The sequence below is a fragment of the Lygodium microphyllum genome, chromosome 4 (genome assembly GCF_053477565.2).
Source record: "Lygodium microphyllum isolate KBCC chromosome 4, Lygodium_microphyllum_v1.1.10, whole genome shotgun sequence".
NCBI classification, from domain to species: domain Eukaryota; kingdom Viridiplantae; phylum Streptophyta; class Polypodiopsida; order Schizaeales; family Lygodiaceae; genus Lygodium; species Lygodium microphyllum.
Window position 1 is genome coordinate 52,617,944 of NC_141138.1, and position 19,735 is coordinate 52,637,678.

The 19,735-nt window shown below is 41.6% G+C and overlaps 1 protein-coding gene across 2 annotated transcripts in view; it reads left to right on the forward strand.

Moving 5' to 3' along the window:
- LOC148037035 (uncharacterized) overlaps positions 1–19,735 on the forward strand; it is a 109,292-nt gene that overhangs the window by 54,359 nt on the left and 35,198 nt on the right. For both annotated transcript variants that reach the window (XM_087675972.1, XM_087675971.1), the window contains exon 6: positions 1,619–1,699. In XM_087675972.1, coding sequence (XP_087532098.1) covers positions 1,619–1,699 — 81 coding nt within the window. The remainder of the gene's footprint in view (positions 1–1,618; positions 1,700–19,735) is intronic.

Genomic DNA, 19,735 nt, shown 5'->3' on the forward strand with positions numbered 1-19,735 from the left:
GTGAGAGAAAGCCAAGGTGAGAGAGAAATCCGATTTTCTTCATGAGAAAATCCTAAATTTTGCTTGCTGCCTGCTCCAGCTTGCATTTAATGCAGTTAGCTACTGTCAGGCACCTCCAAAATGTTGTCACTTGATCAGCAATGCTGTTGCCAATCCTTGGAAGGTGACTCCTTGCTGTCCCATGCTTGTTGAGGCCCCTAGATGGCTGCCTTTTGCAGCAAATTGCTATTCTTTGATTAGAAAATGGAGCAGTTGCTCTCTGTCTCTTTTTGAAGCTGTAAACTAACTAAATGGTTGAAACCCAGCCCCCAAAAACGTTTTCTCAGCTTGCATGGGCATTTTTGCCAAGTGGTAGTCCTCTAAACCCATTTTTTAGCATTATCTAGCCATTTAATCAATTTTTAGAATTAAGTAATTGGCTATTCATAATTAAATTGGCTAGGCCATTTGCAACTTGGAGTGGTCCGTAACCTCTATCGACCCTTAGACTAGCATTAATTAATTAATGCTAGTCCCTAGTGTCACCACCGACACTTATTGGCCAAATAACTGTCCCAGGGTCAAAATTGACACCATCTGACCCCCAAAGCCAAGTTGGCATAAGTTATCACAAGGTTTGCCTTTAACACCCATTGTATCCTTGAGGTCCTTGGCCTATTACCATGAAATAATTGCCATGTGCATCACATGTGCTAAACAACCTTGCACATTTGATTAATAACTTAATCAAATGTTATCAGTAAGATTAAAGCATCTCAAAATTTCATGTCCTCATGACAGTTGGACAACACACACTCCTTGAGCATTGATCACACCACCATTCTTTATTCACTGAGTATTCTTCATTCATTTACTTCTTCATTCACATTTTGCTCCAGTCATTGTGTTAGTCGTGTCCATACACTCTTTGTGCAAGCCCTAGTGTATTCTCACACTTATCACAATGTTGATTGGTTGGATTTTTGTTCCAAGATCTGATGTTTTGTTTTGAGTATAGAGATGTTTTTCTACCTACATAAATTCACTTAGTCACTTCTATATGGAAGTGTATAGTGACGTGTTATCTAATGATGGTCACACTATTAGGTTTTAGTATATATTACAAAGTGGTCAAATTTTCTTGGTCCTTTACCTTGTTTGGAAGGAAAGAAGATCTTTTTGTTAAACACCTCAGCATGAAAACAGCTGAGGGTTGGCTACTACTCCTTTTATTAAGCTTTAGCGTTGCTCTTCAGCACATTTTAGTGTATTGCTTTCCTCTTGATAAATTGACTTCTCATGCTTTTTAAAAAAAAATATTGCTTTCCTCTTGATAGATTGACTTCTGAGGTTTTTAGAAAAAATCTAGAACAATTTGGAAATCAGGAATTTCTTGGTTCTTAACTTGTTTGCAAGGAAAGAGGAATTTATCAATCAACAGTTCAGCCTTAAAAGAACCGAGGCTCACAACTTTTCTGTTTCAAGCATAAACATAAAGCTTATACGTTGTTGCAGTTGATGCTTCTGCTCCTTTGTATTATCGTTCTTCAGACAAGTAAACATTAGGATGCAAATTTCAGTGTGTTGCTTTCCTCTTGATAAATTGACATCTGACATTATGAACAAAATCTTGGAACAGCTTGGAAATCAGGGGTTTCTTGACAGTCAGGCCACTGCATTTGAACTTCGGTTTGTGCTTTCTGGTAATGGAAGACGGCAGGTAAGAACTTTTAATGGTATCTGTACAAATCTTTCCAAACTCACTTTTTATAACACAGGTCTTTATTAGCTTTCAATATCACTGGCATTTGGGATTCTACAGGATTTTCTTATCTGCAGTTATAATCTTTTCTGGAGCTTTATTGCATTCTTTTTTGGATTCTTGTATGGATGTACTGCAGATCTCCAATGAGTTATGCTTGCCGGACATTGAAGCTAGTCAAATTCTATGGCTGTTGGAAGGGCTTTGAGGCCCTTATGTAAACTGATTTTCTCTCTTGTGGTATCCTTTGGTGTCTGTTCGTGTGAAATACCTGGTCCAATAGATGGCATGTATACCTCTAATAGCATCTGGTCTAGTGGAATCTTCAGAATGTAGACATTGTTTAAGTTTACAATGGCTGGGTTCTGTGGCTAGTCAGGTTGAATGCTGATTCTGGTTGGATCACAAGGGTTTACAGGGTGAGACATCTTCTAACGTTTGGGGCCTTTTACAACTTTGTCCCACCTTTTTTTTTTTTTTTGGTTTGGGTGTTTTTTTGGGGGGGTGCCGGGGAAGAGAAAATGGGGGATGTTTGTTTTGTATATATCATGGGTATGGCAGCACTGTATGTATGGTGCATTTCATGGGCTTCTAGTGGGCACTACATTTAGACCAATGGGCAGCTATTCACACTCACCAATCTGATCCTCTTGGGTCTTTTGTATCATTGCCTATATATAGATGCTTCCACTCCTTATGTACTATTATGTTGGCATCTCCTAGCATCCTTGGAGAGAGGTAGACTAGAGGCACTGTGGCCGGTCATCTGTGTGCTGATCACCTTGGTGATATTGTATGGAGTCTCATGCTTTCATTATGGATTTCATTGCCAGTTCATGAGTTCTCTTTGAGATTATTGTTCTCTTTTCTTGTTCACTGTTCATTGTGTTTGTATTCTTGCCTTGCATTTATTGTTTCCACTTCCATTGTGCACTCTCAAGTTGTATCAGACATGTAGCTTGCTAGATCTCGGTGTGTTCATTTTTAGCCGCATTTGGCTGCTGCAGCTGTTCTACTGCTGGGTTTTTATGCTTGGGAGCTGTTGGCCACTGCATTTCATCATCTTTTTCTTTGTTTCAGCTAAGTGAACTGTTAGCCAGCCTGGGCAGTCTGTTTTGGAGGTGGTCACAGCTTCCACTTGTCTTCCCTTTTCAAATGAGCTGCCAACCTGTGCATTTGCTGCTCCATGCTGATGTTTTGGCTTCCTTACTGACAACCAGCTGGCTGGACTGACATTTTTCCTTCATGGGCGCTATTTTGGACTGCACTGCTAACATTATGCTGACTTGAGTGATATTTCATGGCACAACAAAGACTATGGTACCAACTTTGGGTGTAGAGGCTTAGGTTGCAAATTGGGGCCCATGTAAAGAAATACTTAAACACAGAATACAAACATAATTGTAATCATACGATAGAGCACAAAATGATAAAAGAACTCAGTAGGGTTAGGGTAACTTAGAGACAATGAACACAAGATGAATGAATAAGTACAATGCTTGACGAAGCACACCCCAGTTCCAAATGGATTTTGCTAGCACGACACCCAATGCAATAGATTGAAAGAGTGTAAGATGAAAGTACAAGGTACAACCCTTAAACCTTAGGGTTGTAAGAGGGTGTTCACACTTGAAAGTGTGTGCAACATGATAAGTGCCTGTAAATGTGTAACATAGGCACATACAATAAAGAGAGTGAATTTGGGGGAAAAAACCTCTCGTACAGAGAGTAAAAAGTGCCTGAGTGTCCTACTAATCACCAACACTCCTTTGTGGGTGTAGGCATGAGTGAAACCCAACAAATCCCCCTGGAGTGAAGAGTGATCGAGATACAAGGGTCATTCTCCACCAAAGGAGATCAAATTTGAAGCATTACGAAATGCTTCAAATTTTTCATGAGGAAGAGTTTTGGTGAAGATGTCTGCCACATTACTGGTGGTAGGGCAATAGATAAGGCTGATATCTCCTACATGTAGCCTCTCTTAGACAAAGTGATAATGTATCTCAATGTGTTTTGTGCGTGCATGAAACTCTAGGTTTTGTGCCACTGCAATGGCACTTTGACTGTCAATGAACAAAGGAGTAGACTCTGTGAGAGATACATCCAGATCATGTAGCAAGCATGTAAGCCATACACATTTAACTGCAGTAGTGAAAGCTGCCTTGTATTCAACTTCACATGACGATGTGGCAGCAGTGGATTGTTTCTTGCTAAGCCAGGATATGCAAGATGAGCCTAGAAAGAAACAATTGCCACTAGTAGAGTGACGTGAATCATAATTACTAGCCCAATCAGAATCACTGTAAGCATGTAAGTGCGGTGGTCCCCCCTTGGCATAAAGCAATCCAAGAGATCTAGTACCGTGCAAGTAACGGAAAACACGCTTGACAGCTTGCCAATGTGACATGCGTGGCTGATGCATATATCTGCTCAGGGCTGAAACTACAAATTGTATGTCCAGCCTAGTGCTGCATAGGTAGATAAGGCATCCAACTGCTGGAGCATATCAAACAAATCACTGTCATCATGCAACGACAGCTTCAATCCAGGTTCCATTGGTGTATAGACTGGCTTGTAATCCTCTAAGCCAAACCTCTCAAGGAGTTTACCAATGTATCTTGACTGTGATAAACTGATATCTCTAGCATCATGTATGAATTGAATGCCCAAGTAATAATGCAAAGACCCCAAGTTTGACATCTCAAAAGTTTGTTACAAATTTTGTTTAAATGTTGAAATCTGATCAGCATGTGTCCTTGTAAGCAAAAGGTCATCAACATATAGACAAATGATCAGCATGGACCCCCCTCTCTTTACATACGTAAAGGGTAGACTTTGATGAGCCGTTTATAAACCCTTGGCTGAGTAAAAAGGCATCAATCTTTGTGTACCAAGCTCTAAGAGCTTGTTTCAAGCCATATAAAGCCTTTTTCAGCTTGCAAACCAAGTGTTCAGATCCCTCAAATGCAAAACCAATGGGCTGGTATACATATATTTCTTCATGAAGTTTCCCATGTAAAAATGCAGTTTTAATATCTAACTGATGCACAGTCCATCCATAATGGGCAGCCAAAGCAAGCATAGACCTGATGGTAGTCATGCGGGAGGTAGGAGCAAAGGTCTCCTCATAGTCAATGCCTTTTTTCTGTGCATAGCCCTTGACTATAAGCCTTGCCTTATATTTGTCAATGGATCCATCTGAATTTCGTTTCAGCTTGTAGACCCATTTTGTTTCCATGGCTTTCTTTCCAATAGGCAAAGACACTAAATCCCGTGTTTGATTCTTAATGATAGAATCAAATTTAACTTGCATTGTTGCCATCCAATGCACATTGTGTTGCACATCCTCAAAACATTTAGGCTTCTTATCATCAACTGTACTTGTTGCCATAACATGTGCAGTATCATGCATACAAGCTTGCCTTCTAGTACGACCAGCCGTGGGAGCATCCAAATGACTATCTTTCATAGTCTGTAAATACCATCTAGGCATTTGTCTTGCCTCTTGACTGTGTACAAGCCCTTGCTGAATTTCAGATTCAGCACTTTGCTGAATATTTAGATCAGCCAATGGTTGATTTTTTGCATTTTCCAATGGAGCTGGTGGCTGAACATTAAGTTCACTTGTTGAAACCCAGTTGAATCACCAAATGAAATGGGGAGAAGCCCTTCAAATACATCACGGGTAGCTTGATATGTGTCAAAACTAGCAAGGGATAATTCTGATTTTTCATTGAAAAGTGAATACTACATTCCTACTTACAAATATCTTTTTAGAGACAAGATCATATAGTCTGTATCCTTTTCTCTCATTGCTATATCCCACAAAAATGCATTTGACAACCTTGTTATCTAACTTTTTTGTAAGTACATGGGAAATGTGTGCATATGTAAGACACTCAAAGGTACGAAAGTGCCCAACAGAAGGTTTCTGGCTGTTCCAAGCCTTAAAAGGTGTGACATTTTTTAATGCTTTGGTGGGGCATTTGTTCAAAACATGGCAAGCACGCATAACGACTTCCATCCAAAAACTGTGTGGCAAGCTCTTTGCTTTTAGCATACATCTGGCCATCTCCATGAGTGACCGATTCTTCCTCTCTGCAACCCCATTCTGCTGTGGAGTATAAGCAATAGTGAATTGATGAACAATGCCCTTTTACTTCAAAGAAGAATTCAGCATAGAGGACATATATTCCCCCCTCGGTTCGAACGGAGAGTCTTTACTTTACAACCAGATTGGTTCTCAACAAGTGCTATAAAAGCCAAAAATGCATCATACACTTCTGACTTTTTCACTAAAGAATAGACCCAGCAAAAGTGAGAAAAGTCATCAATAAAAGTCACAAAATAGTAACATCCACCCAATGACTAAATTCATCAATAAAAGTCATAAAATAGTAACATCCACCCAATGACTTTGTCTGCATAGGGCCACACACATTTAAGTGCACTAATTGTAACCTGGCTGTGGCTCTAAAAGCAACATCACGGGGAAACGAAACCGATGTATTTTCCCCAAAATACATCCCTCGTATAAGTGCTTAGGGGGTCTCTCTAAGAGAGGTAATCCATCTAGCATCTGTGTACGTTGTAAGAGCATCAAGCTACCATAGTTCACATCTCCCATGCAAGCATGCCATAACTGCGCCTGTAACATAGCAAGAGTAAGAGTGGACGTTAAGTATGCTGATTGGTCAATTGAAAGAGCATCCAACTTATATAACCCATGACATAGAGTGCCAGTCAATACCAAAGTCATATGTTCCTTATCTCACACCATGCATCCGTCATCATCAAAGGTGACTTGCAATCCACGTCATGCCAAAGAAGAAATAGATAGCAAATTCTTCTTTATACCTAACACAAACAAAGCATCCTGTAGGTGGAGAATAGAGTCATCAATGACTGTGAGCACAATCTCCCCAATACCTCTAACATGGTATGATGCATTGTTGGTACATTGTACAGACTTACCAACTGGAGCTGCACCAACAACAGAAGCAAATAAATCTTTGTGAGATGTGATGTGCCTAGAAGCGCCACTGTAAAAAAACCAAGTGTTTGCATCCTCAGTAGAGCTAGTTGCTCTATTGGCCCAAGAAGAGTCATAACTGCATGTATAAAAGCAATAGTCCCTGTCTGCAACAAAGGATGTTGACACAGTAGCAGTGGAAGGAGCATCAGAGATAGATATCCCTGACTCCTTTTTTCTTCTCCTTAGCTATGCGCTTTCTACACTCAGTGATGTAGTGGCCTGGCTTCTTGCAATAATGGCATTTGCCCTTCTTGGCTTGCGTGCCCCCTTGCTTCTTATTACCCTGTGAAGTGCGAATTTCCAGAGTTTTGCAGAGCATTCTTTGCTTGGCTGCCCTTGCCCTTTTGTTGTGCCACAAAAGCCTGCTTAGAGGCTATGACATCCACACCACTGTTTCTTCTTGTTTGCTCCTCCTCTAAGAGCAAACAGACCAACTGAAGAAAAGTAATTGGCTATGGGGCAATCCTCATGTTGAGGTTTAAGGCCGTATGAAAGGCCAAGTACGAGGGCGGTAATGAGTTCTATGTTGTAGATATCAGCTGTGCATTTGAGTAATACTCATCGACATTCATAAGCTGCTCGCGCAAGTTGTGGATGTTGTTCAAGTGATCCTGCATAGAATTACCCTCATCCATCTTCAGTGTCTCAAGCTCTTTCTTTAAGAAAGAGATGTGGGCCTCATTCTTACTAGCAAACATTTGCTCCAAAGTGAGCCAGGCTTCTCGTGAAGAAGCTATAGACCGAATGTGAGGGATGATAGACCGCTAAACTGCCAATGCAATTAATGACAAAGCTTGTGCATCCCGTGTATCCCATGCCTTTTAAGCTGTTGATCTTTGGGAAGTGGCTGAAGTGGAGCAAGTTGAATATGCTGAGGTGCCCCTCGTCCACGTCCGCTTGGAGTAGTAGTAGTAGGAGCCACAACTCTGGGCCTGACTTCTTCTCCGCTTACGTACTCCCAAAGATTCTTCACAATCAGCACATTCTGCATCACGAAGGAACAAAGCGAATAGTTGTTAACATCCAACCTGTCCTCCTTGGATACATGGGTAAATACATCGCCTCCCTGATTTGCCACGATAATCAATGCCAAAAAGAGCAATGTCCAAGCTGGACCAACTTGGAAATCTCAAAATTTCCAGAAATTACAGCAAATAGGTTGCTGCAATTTGCAAACTGAAGTTCACTCTGTCAAAATTGTCTGTAATGCATGCAGTCCAAGGTGCATTTAATACTCAGCAACATTGTAGAAGCAAAAGCCCCAAAATTTCTTGCCGCAAAATGGTAAAAAATAGTCTATTTCAGACTGAAGCTGCAGTACATTTGTCAATCTCTGAACTGACAATAAAAGCCCCTAAATTTCACAAAATCTTTGCGTGAAATGTGTCCTAGAGACTTGCAAATATAAGAAATATTGCCCAGGCACAAGCCTTTTCATGTGAATGAGAATTAAAATGAAAAATTGATGAAAAATTTTCCTTTTACCCTGGAGTGTTGGGAGCTGTGACAGCCGTACTGGTGGTAGGTGATGCTTGTCGAGGTGGCGGGCTACAAGATACAGGTGCAGCTGTAGTTGTGTGCTGTAGGTGTGGCGTCACAAGTGTTGCTGAGGCGTGGCGGGGGCAGGTAACAGGCCGAAGGCGCTGTTTGAGTCAGGCGAAGGTGGCGCAGGCGGCACGCGGCACACACCAGGCGGCAGGCGGCACAGGGGCGGAGCAGGCAGGCGTAAGGTTGGCAGGATTGGAAGCAGTCGGGCGCAGCTGGCGAGTTGGAGGCGGCAGACAGACGGATTGCTGGCAAGATGGAGGTGGGCGGATTGCTGGTGGTGCTGACCAGGGGCTCGGGCGGTACATTTAGGCGGCATCAGCGGGTGTTGGGGGGGCAGCACACACAAGGACCGCCACAGGGGTTGTGCAGAGCAGGGCAGTGGCGGCGGTAGGGGGCTAACTACAGAGGGAGGCACCTGTACAGGGTGTGAGCTAGCAGCACGTGAGCTGAAGGTGGGCAACACCGGCACAGGCAGCCTTGAACTTGGTGGAGGTGCTGAGCAGCAGTTGTAGACTGGGCGAGAACTCCTGGAGCAGAGCTGAACTCAGCTCTGATACGAAATGTGAGAAGTTGGAGAGGATCAGAACTCAACTTGTATCAGAGCTGAACTGAGCTCTGATATGAAATGTGAGAAGTTGGAGAGGATCGAAGCTTAGTTGAGAGTGCAGTAGACAACGTGGAGAGTGAAGCACGATACCTAATGCAATGGGCTGAAAGAGTGTAAGATGAAAGTACAAGGTATAACCCTTAAACAGTAGGGTTGTAAGAGGGTGTTCACACCCGAAAGTCTGTGCAACATGATAAGTGCCTGCAAATGTGTACCATAGGCACATACAATAAAGAGAATGAATCTGGGGGAAAAAACCTCTCGTATGGAGAGTAAAAAGTGCCCCAATGTCCTAATCACCGACACTCCTCTGTGAGCGTAGGTGTGAGTGAAAGCCAACAATTCTTACAGTGGGAGATGCATTGTTGGCAGAAGACCAATATGTTAATTTGTTGTCCCTAGTTCTTCCCAAAATACAAAAACATCAACAAAAGAAAGACTATCCTTAATTGCATTTAGGGTATATTGCTATAGGTATAATCCCTTTGTTCCATAGAGGTCTTAATGTTTTCTGTATGGCTGCAATTTTAGATACTAGGCATGCAGAACTGATGGATATGATTGTAGGTGTTGCTATGTCGCCTTTGTCAAATGGTCCCATTTTCTTTGAGCTCCGCCCTAATTATGTTATAGCTATGGATGATCCATACCTCCTTGAATTACTCATGCTACATATTAGGACTATGGGTTTACAAATGAAAGCTTCATCTGCTCATCTAGCTATTCAATATAGAATGGTCTTTAGGTGTATGTCATTAGCTATTCCGAGAGTAGTAGAAGGCATTAACTATTCTAAGGATGACAGTACTTAGCGCTTTCTTCTTGATTGTGTGAATTGGTCGGAGATTGAGCTACCCCATGAATGGCAAATGGACATCTCCTCCCTCAAGTAAAGAGAACTACTACCCCCCAAAGTTATAAAAGTACAAAATAACCAAGGTAAAACATTTTATCTTCCACAACGCATGACTCTTGAAATTGCAGAAGATAAAGCTGTCCAACAACTTCAAAGTGAGCTGTAGCTTAGAGTATCCCAATCACAAAGAGCCAATGTGTTCAAATTTCACATCCAGCCATGTGACCATGCTCACATCATACATGGAATTTGCTAGCATTGTAAGAAACTCATTGAACACACTTCCTCCTCCATTGTCAATGTCATCCAAGAGTTTGAGTATGAGAATAATAAGTACAAAGCTGCTCCTTATTTAAGGCCACAGGATTCTACTTCCTGGACAGCAGAATTTCAAGCTACTAACTGGACACACCTTGCTCTTACAGGTCTCATAGAGAAGGTTGATAATTTACAACAAATTTGTGACAATATTCTTGTCTTATGTCTAGAGTTAGTCAAAGCACAAGTGCAATCTTCATCAGTGCCTAGCAGTGCTTCTTCTTCTACCAATCCTTCTCCATCTACCTTGTTGTCCCTCACTCCTACTCCTGATTGGAATTCTTTCTCTACTAAGAGATTACAAAAAGACTGGAGCTCATACTTTTCTTCTCCTTTACCAAGCTCCCTTAATATGCATCAGGTTATTCGTGTGTCTACTAAAGGAAAGACAAAATGCTTCCTATCTCTAAACAAGGCACTAGTAACAGTCATGAAGGAACACATGATATCCCTTCTACTTCTTATTCTGTGCCTGACTTGAATCTCGAATGGCAAGACTCTAATGAGTTTGATGACGTTCTAGATGGAATCTTTAAGGAGATTCAACAGATTTATTGCCCTTCTCTTATGTTTGTCTTGAAAGGTGAAACTACTATTCAGCAACTTAGTTTGTTTCAGCCTTCCTTACAACGAGGAGATACTATTGAAGAATTGTCAGAATATCTTGAGCTTATGTTTCCTCAGTGGTCAGACCATGACTATAAAGTTGCTTTTGATCATATTGATGAGTATGTCTTTGACAGAATTAGGAGATAGAAGGAAGCAAATCAAGTTCTGGATCAAATACCACTTTGTATTGATCCTGAAGCTAAGCAGAAGGAAGACACCCATCGCAAAATGGAATCACGTATCGATTCTCACATCATGGGTGAAAGTGTGGAAGAGCATCCGCATACTGGGTCTCCTAATGAACTACATGCATGGTACTATAGAGATCGAGTTGCTTTCCAAAATCAAGCTGCTTATACTCTCTCATCTTTTGATGAAGATGGTGACAGTATTGTTGAGGATTTTATTCCTATTAATCCTCATAGGGCCAATGTTCCCCCAGATACACTCCTATAGGCTCTACTCAATGCACATGAATCAACTGCAGTAAGTACACTTCCTACTCTCTCTATGAATACTACTACTAAAGCTACTGGTACTGTGAATGCTTCTTTTTATTTCAAAACCTCTTATACAAACTTCTACAAGAAAATAGGTGTCCTTGAAAAGGTTGGATCTTTCCCTATATGGTGGATCGATGGAAAATCTCCTAAGGAAATTGGCCGTAGTATCTACTCTATCTCAGAACTTCCTTCTCAACAAAAGACTACTGTTAGAGAACAGTGGATCAAGATAGAAAAACAGAAATATGTCCAAGAAATCCAAAAGGTAATAGACCATTTGAAGTCTTTTATGCATGAAGATTCCCTAATGTATAAAGAGAAAATAGTCTTTTATGCTAATTCTCTTCCTTTAAAGCCCAATGCCGTCCCAACCAAAGTTGTCCATTTAGGGATGAAAGAAGAAGATTTACTTTTGTGTAAAGAGGAAATCCAAACTTTGCTAGATAAAGGATTGATAGAACCCACTAACTTACCTTGGGCACGCCAAGCCTTCTATGTAAATAAACACTCTGAACAAAAGAGAGGAAAAAAGAGAATGGTGATCAACTACAAGCCTTTAAATGCCTGTCTCATCGGCCATGGTCACTGTATTTCATTGAAGGACCTCTTGATTAAGAAACTCAAGAAAGCCAGTATTTTCAGCAAATTTGATCTTAAATCAGGATTTTGGCAGCTTTCTCTAAGGAAAGAAGGCAGGTATAAAATAGGTTTTTGTGTCGCCCAAAGACACTATCAGTGGATAGTGTTACTATTTGGTATTAAAACTGCTCTAACATACTTTCAAGGATGGACTGATTCAATGTTTTCTAAATTTCCATTCTGTTCAGTATATATTGATGATATTTTAGTGTTCTTTGAAACTATTAAGGAACACATAGTTCATCTCTATCAAGTTGCCAAGGTAGTGGAAGACACAGAATGGTACTCTCCCCAACAAGTCTATCATGTTCACCACTACATTCGAATTTTTAGGCTTAGAAATTTAACATGGTACTATCAAGCTACAAGAACATGACTTGACAAAGGTTTTAGATATGCCAGATGAATTGACAAGTGTGAAATAATTACAACAACTTCTTGGGTGTCTAAATTGGATCAACTCTACTACACCAAATTTGGCCCTTTACTCCAAAGACCTATACTCTCTCTTGCGAAAAGATCAATTCCAGTGGAAACCTCTTCATATTGTAGCTGTACAAAACATTAAACACTTAATTCGACATTTACCCCCTCTTCGGCTACCTACTGGGTTACCCCTCATCCTCTACATTGATGCCTCCGATTCCGGTTAGGATACTTACTTATGTGAAGATTCTTCTACTTCTCCACTTACACTACACATTTGCCAATATGCATTGGGTATATTAAACAAAACCCAACAAAATTAGCCATACTATCAAAGAGAAATCTTGGCAATGATTAAAGCCTTTCGCCTATTTGTGGAATTTGTCTCTTTCACCATACGGACAGATTACCAGCATGTGCTAAGTTATCTCATAAAAAAAGCACCAAATGAGATTGGCAACAAGAGATTGCTAAGGTGGTCCCTCTTTTTTGATGGCCTTGATGTAACTTTTCAACATATTCCGAGCGTACACAACACCGTGGCAAACCTTTTGTCACGGCAGCCACCTTGACCCACCTACTGTGTATACTTTGAACACTTAAGGTGCAACAAAGATGAGAAATTAGACTTATATTAGCTTGTTGAAAGTTACAAGGCTTATAAGAGAGCTTTGGAGTGGATACAAAGCTCGAGTATTGAATGCGAGAATGCTCTTATTGCTTCGTGTTCTCAAATGAGTTACAAGGGCTGTATTTATAGGTAGTGGTAGTGGAAACAACTATTGATGTTAGTGGGCTGTGAGTGCGTATCTTTTAGTGCGTGCTTGCTGACACAATGTGAGCATGGAATATTGTATAAAAGTAGAAGTGTTGGGAATAAAGGGCTATCGTGCCTTTTATATGTGCACGGGTGTGAACACACCCTTAGCACATTGTACTTTCATACATAGATCTATCTAAAACCTAAAGTGGTACACTCGTCATTGTACCGAAAAACATGTTCACTCTCTACTCTGCTCACTTGTACTCTCTGTCTCTCTCTTAGAGCGTAAGGTCTGTCTATCTCTATCTCCGTGCCTGATCGATTCCTTCAAACTGGTATCAGAGCCAATGGCTCACTCAAGCTATTGAGAGGTGCAGGCGACATGCAGAGTCTCGTGTAACAGTCTTGTGGACTGTTGAGGAGCCGGCAAGAGGCAATGCGAGCAGGAATCGCTGGCGGGTTGCTGGCGGGCAACAGTCGAACAGAACGAGCAGTAGTAGGTGACGGGCTGCAGTTGGTCGGGGGCCCAGTCGAGTTGCGTGACAGGCGTGACGGGCTGGGACTAGTCGGGGTCCAGCGTGGACCAAGGCAACTGCAATTGATGGGCGATAGTGGGCAGCAGTCAATGTGTGACGGAACTAGAAGTGGGTAAGGACAGGCTTGACAGGGCGCGCGACGTCAGCGGGCAAGGAGACTTGACAGGGTGCACAACGCGTGACAGAACTAGCAGGCAAGCGCGCGACGGGGAGGCTTGATGGGTCAACGGACCTGTCATTCGAAACTTTTTTTTTCAAAAAAGTCTTTTTCTCAAACTCCTTCCCCTAACCGGGGTTCACGTGTGCAAGCACAAAACATCAACTTTGTGCAATTTTGGCCCAGAAAGCTAGGGCTTTGCCAGACTGAGCATTGTTCGTGAAAAATTGAGGCATCTGCGTCGGAATTGTAGACATTGTGCGCATTTGAATTGGGGATTTTACCAAAATTGTTGAAATTTTGCTCATCTGAGTGAAATTTCTCAACATTTAGCCCATAAATTTGGGGCTTTTCCCAGATTTGGAAAATTTGATGCAGGACAAGTAAATTTGTCTCAGAAATTGCAGGAATTTGTGACATTTTGTCCCCGACATTTGGGGCTTTTCATGTACATGCACAAATTGGGCTGAAATTAACCCAATTTCTCGACATTGAGGCACATTGGACCCCGTGCAATTTGGGGCTTTTGCGATTTGGGCAAAATTTGTTCAGTATTTGGTCATTTTATGTATATGCAGGTTGAATTCCGTGCAATTTGGACATCAACACTTGGTAAAATTTGGGGGTTTTGCTGAATTTGCTTTATTTTGGCAAAATTGAACAGTCCTATGCATGACAGAGGAAATGCAGATGTGTGTTTGACGCTTTTGAGCACAAAATTTTGGGGCTTTTGACCGTTCGTGTCAAATTTTATGCCCGTGGGTACACGTACAACAGAAATTGCAGCTGAAATTTTGGGATTTCTCATGTAATGTGATGCACATGCCCTTTGGAACATTTGTAATCAGTTGGATAATGCTGTAGCACTTGGTTTGGTGCTTCTGAAAACTGAATTATAGATCTGAAATTTGTACTTCTGCGTAGTCATTTATTGCTGATTGGTACTTGTTTGTACCTTGGTCACTTGGGTGACAATTTGGGCCTGCATTTACTGGTTTTTTGGTCACTTTTGAGCTGAAAACCATGGCTGGCAGCAATGACAGCAGTAATTTGATGCATATAAAGAAGCTTGAAGGCGCACATAATTTTGCAGTGTTGCAAAAACAGTGCTACAATATCCTGTTACAAAAGAAGCAGGCAAAGCCGATCAAAACTAAAGGGGCAAAGCCTGCGGACATGGATCAGGACGATTGGGATGAGTTGAATGAGCTTGCACGCTCAACCATAGAGCTATCAATTTCTGATGCCTTGCTCTTCAACATTGAAGGTTTGGATTCTGCGTATGCTATATGGATCAGACTGGAAGAACTGTATGCACAGAAGAGCACTGCAAGTAAAGTGTATTGGCTGAAAAAGCTTATGGATTTGCGTATGAAAGAAGGTACAGCAATGTCTCCTCACTTGAGTGAGTTTAACTCCATTTTCAGCCAGCTGGTTGCCTTGAAGTTTATGATTGATGAGGAATTTAAGACTACTTTCTTGCTTTGCACTCTACCAGAGAGTTGGGATACATTCAGGACTGCTGTGAGCAATTCTAATGTGATCCTTTTGTATGTTGATGTAGAGAGTGCTCTACTTATGGAAGAGATGAATCGGCAGAACAATGCATTCGGTAAGTCTTCCAGTGCTTTGTATACTAGGGGCAGATCAGAGCAAAAGGGCAAATATGATGGCAAGGGACGCAATAAATCATGTGGCAAAGATGTTGAATGCCATCATTGTGGCAAGAAGGGTCACTTTAAACATGACTGCTACAAATGGAAGAAAGAGAAAGGAAAAGGCAAGAAGACAGATGATTGCAAGGAAGAGAAGAAGGACAGTCAGCTTAAGAAGAGGAGTGTAAAAATTGAAGAGGTGAATGTAGTCACTCATGACAGTGACAGTGGGAGTGATGTACTCTTTGTCTCTTCACATTTTGGTGCACATGCTCTACTTGCAGATATAGATGATGACATGCATACTTGGATTCTTGATTCAGGTGCTTCCTTTCATGTCACCCCTCATCATGAGTGGTTTTCTGCATATACAGGGGGTTGACATGGTGTTTTCCATCTTGGGGACAACTATGCATGTGAGATTGCAGGTATTGGCAGTGTGCAGTTACAATTTCAGCATGGCTCTGTCTTTACACTTCAGCATGTACGGCATGTACCTCAGCTCAAGAAGAGCTTGATCAGCACAGGGCAGCTAGATGATGATGGTTTTCATACCACCTTTGGTAATAGAAAATGGAAGATCTGTAAGGGATCTAGGGTTATTGCCAGAGGTTGCAAGAGTGATACGTTGTATCCACTTCATGTATCTAGTGTGCGTGACCATGTTGTTGCCGTGACCGAGCAGCCAAGCGTTTCTTTGTGGTATGACTGGTTGGGACACATAAGTCAAACATGAATGAAAGTGCTTTCTCGTTTGGGTTACTTGCCTTATCTTCGTTATGCTGATTTTGAGCACTGTGATCATTGTATTTATGGCAAACATGCATAGACTTCTCACAAAAAGTCTCTTTCTTTGAAATATTCTCCTCTAGAGTTAGTACATTCGGATATATGTCAAATGCCAGGATTATCTTAAGGGGGAAAGAAATATTTGGTCACCTTTGTCGATGATGCTACACAGAAAGTATGGGTTCACCCTATTCGTAACAAGGATGAAGTGCTTGACAAGCTTAAAAAATTCTTGGCATTGGCTGAAAATCAGATAGATAAGACACTTAAGTGTCTTCGCTCTGACAATGGTGGGGAATATGTGTCCAAAGACTTTCAGGCATTTTGTGACAACAAAGGGATAAAGAGGGAGCTCACTGCCCCTCATAATCCATCCCAAAATGAAGTTGCAGAGCATATAAATTGGACCATACAGGATAAGGTCCATACGATGCTGTCTCATGCTGCATTACCCCATGGTTTTTGGGTAGAGGCTGTTATGATAGCCGTTCACTTGATTAATTGGTCACCAAACAGATCTTTGGGAGGGGGAGTTCCCCAAGAAGCGTGGTCGGGCAAGCCACCTTCATATACTCATCTGAAAGTGTTTAGCTGCGAGGCTTTTGTGCACATTCGTAAAGAAAAACACAGCAAACTTGAGCCAAAGTCTTGGAAAATGCATATGCTGACGAGGGTGAAATGGGGTATAAATTGTGGGATCCCGAGAAAAGGAAAATAGTACGCAATAATGACGTTATCTTCCGGGAAGATCGCATGCACAAACAACCCGAAAAGACTGAGGAGGTCCGTAGGGTTGTATTCCGGGAAGAAATACCTTTTGGACAGCAAAATGTGCCCGTTGTACAGCAGCAAATACCTACTGTAAATGAACCTGTAAAATGCAAGAAATGATGCTGGAAATGATCAGCCAGCTATTGCCCATGAAAATGAGCCATTACATGTGCAGGAACAGCCAAGAGAGCAAGCTGTTAATGCTGATTTGCAGGCTGAAATGCTAGGACAGCATGCTGAAAATGGAAATTTGCAGGAACAGTTAGCAAACAATGACCATTGGGTTAGGAGATCGTCTAGGCCTACTAGACAACCTGACAGATTTGTTCCTGGTACAATTAATGTGGTTGAGTATGTCATGTTGACAGACTGTGGTGAACCATCTTGCTTCAAGGAAGCAATGGATAGACAGGACAACAAGAAATAGTATAAGGCCATGCTTTCAGAAATGGAATCTCTTGATAAAAATGGCACTTGGGACTTGGTGCAGTTGCCTAAAAGGGCAGAAAACCCTTCCATGCAAATGGGTTTACAAAATGAAGGTCACTTCTGGTTCCTCACCAAAGTACAAAGCAAGATTGGTTGCAAAGGGATACAAGCAGGAGCATGGAATTGATTTTGATGAGATTTTCTCTCTTGTAGTCAAGATTACTACATTGAGAACCATTTTGGGCTTGGTTGCAGTTGAGGATATGGAGCTCGTACAAATGGATGTAAAGATTGTGTTTTTACATGGTGATCTGCATGAAGACATATATATGCAGCAGCCTGAAGGGTTTGTTGAACAAGGGAAAGAACAAATGGTATGTAAACTCAAAAGGAGTTTGTACGGGCTGAAACAAGCACCAAGAGAATAGTATTATAAGTTTGATACATTCATGCAGTCCTTCATAGAAGTCAAGTGGATCACTGCCTGTACACCAAGAAGGCAGCAGATGGTAGCCTGATTATCTTGGTTTTGTATGTCGATGACATGTTGATTGCTAGCAGGGATACTCATGCCTTAAATTCATTGTAGCAAAGTCTTCATGGCAGCTTTGACATGAAGGATCTGGGTGATGCAAATCACATTTTTGGCATGCGAATACTCAGAGATAGATCTAAAGGTTTACTCTATCTATCTCAGCAGGAGTATATCTCCAAAGTTTTGCAGCATTTCAATATGGAGGGGGGAAAAACAATTGGGGTTCCATTGCTTCCATATGTGAAACTCAGTGCAAAGGACAGCCCTATATTTGATGATGAGAAGGCTGAAATGGCCAAGATACCATATGCTTCAGCTATTGGAAGTTTGATGTATGCTATGGTTGCTACATGTCTTGACATTGCTTTTGCAGTGGGAGTGGTTAGCAGATACATGGCAACCCCTGGCAAGAAGCATTGGGATGCAGTGAAAGGTATTATGAGATGCCTCAAAGGCACAAAGGAGTTGTGTATCTGCTTTGGAAAGCAGAAAGCATATGTTGTTGGCTTTACAGATGCAGACTATGCTGGTCATGCGAACTGCAGGAAGTCCACTTCTGGGTATGTATTTACTTTCACAGGAGGAGCGGTCTCTTGGATCTCAAGGCTCCAAAAGTGTGTTTATTGTCTACTACAGAGGTAGAGTATGTAGCTGCCACTGAGGCATGTAAGGAGGCTTTATGGCTTTCACGTCTGGTGGGAGAGCTTGGCATCACAGAGTTACCTGTTCTCCATTGTGATAGTCAGAGTGCTATCATGCTAGCACGGAATCCTATCTTTCATGCAAAGACAAAGCACATACAAGTGAAGTATCACTTCATTAGAGATGTACTTGACAGCAAGAGCACTGAGCTTGTCAAAGTGCATACAGATGATAATCTTGCAGATTTTCTCACGAAGGGTCTTCCGGCAGAGAGGTTTGCTCATTGCCGACAGATAATGGGAGTTGGATAGATATATTTATTTCAGCTTTGTACACACTTAGACTTAGTTGATTCTTTTCTCCTCTTAAGGCACATTGCCTTTAGGTGGGAGGTTGTTGGGAATAAAGGGCCATCGTGCCTTTTATATGTGCACGGGTGTGAACACACCCTTAGCACATTGTACTTTCATACATATATCTATCTAAAACCTAAAGTGGTACACTCGTCATTGTACCGAAAAACTTGTTAACTCTATGCTCTGCTCACTCGCACTCTCTCTGTCTCTCTCTTAGAGCGTAAGGTCTGTCTACCTCTATCTCCGTGCGTGATTGATTCCTTCAAGAAGTATACACAGTAGGTGGGTCAAGGTGGTTGGCGTGACAAAAGGTTTGCCACGGTGTTGTGTACATCCAAAATATGTTGAAAAGTTACATCAAGGGCATAGAAAAAGAGGGACCACCTTAGCAATCTCTTATTGTCGATCTCATTCGGTGCTTTTTTTGTGAGATAACTTGGCACATGCTAGAGATCTTTTCATATGGTGAAAGGGACAAATTCCACAAATAGGCGAAAGGCTTTAATCATTACCAATATTTCTCTCTGATAGGATGGGTAATTTTGTTGGGTTTTGTTAAATATACTCAATGCATATCGGCAAATGTGTAGTGTAGGTGGAGAAGTAGAAGAATCTTCTTCACATAAGCAAGCACCCCACTTGGAATCGGAAGGCATTGGTGTAGAGGATGAGGGGTAACCCAGTAGGTAGCCGATGAGGGGATAAATGTCAAATTAAGTGTTTAATGTTTTGTACAGCTATGATATGGAGAGGTTTCCATTGGAATTGATCTTTTCGCAGGAGAGGGTATAGGTCTTTCGAGTAAAGGGCCAAACTTGGT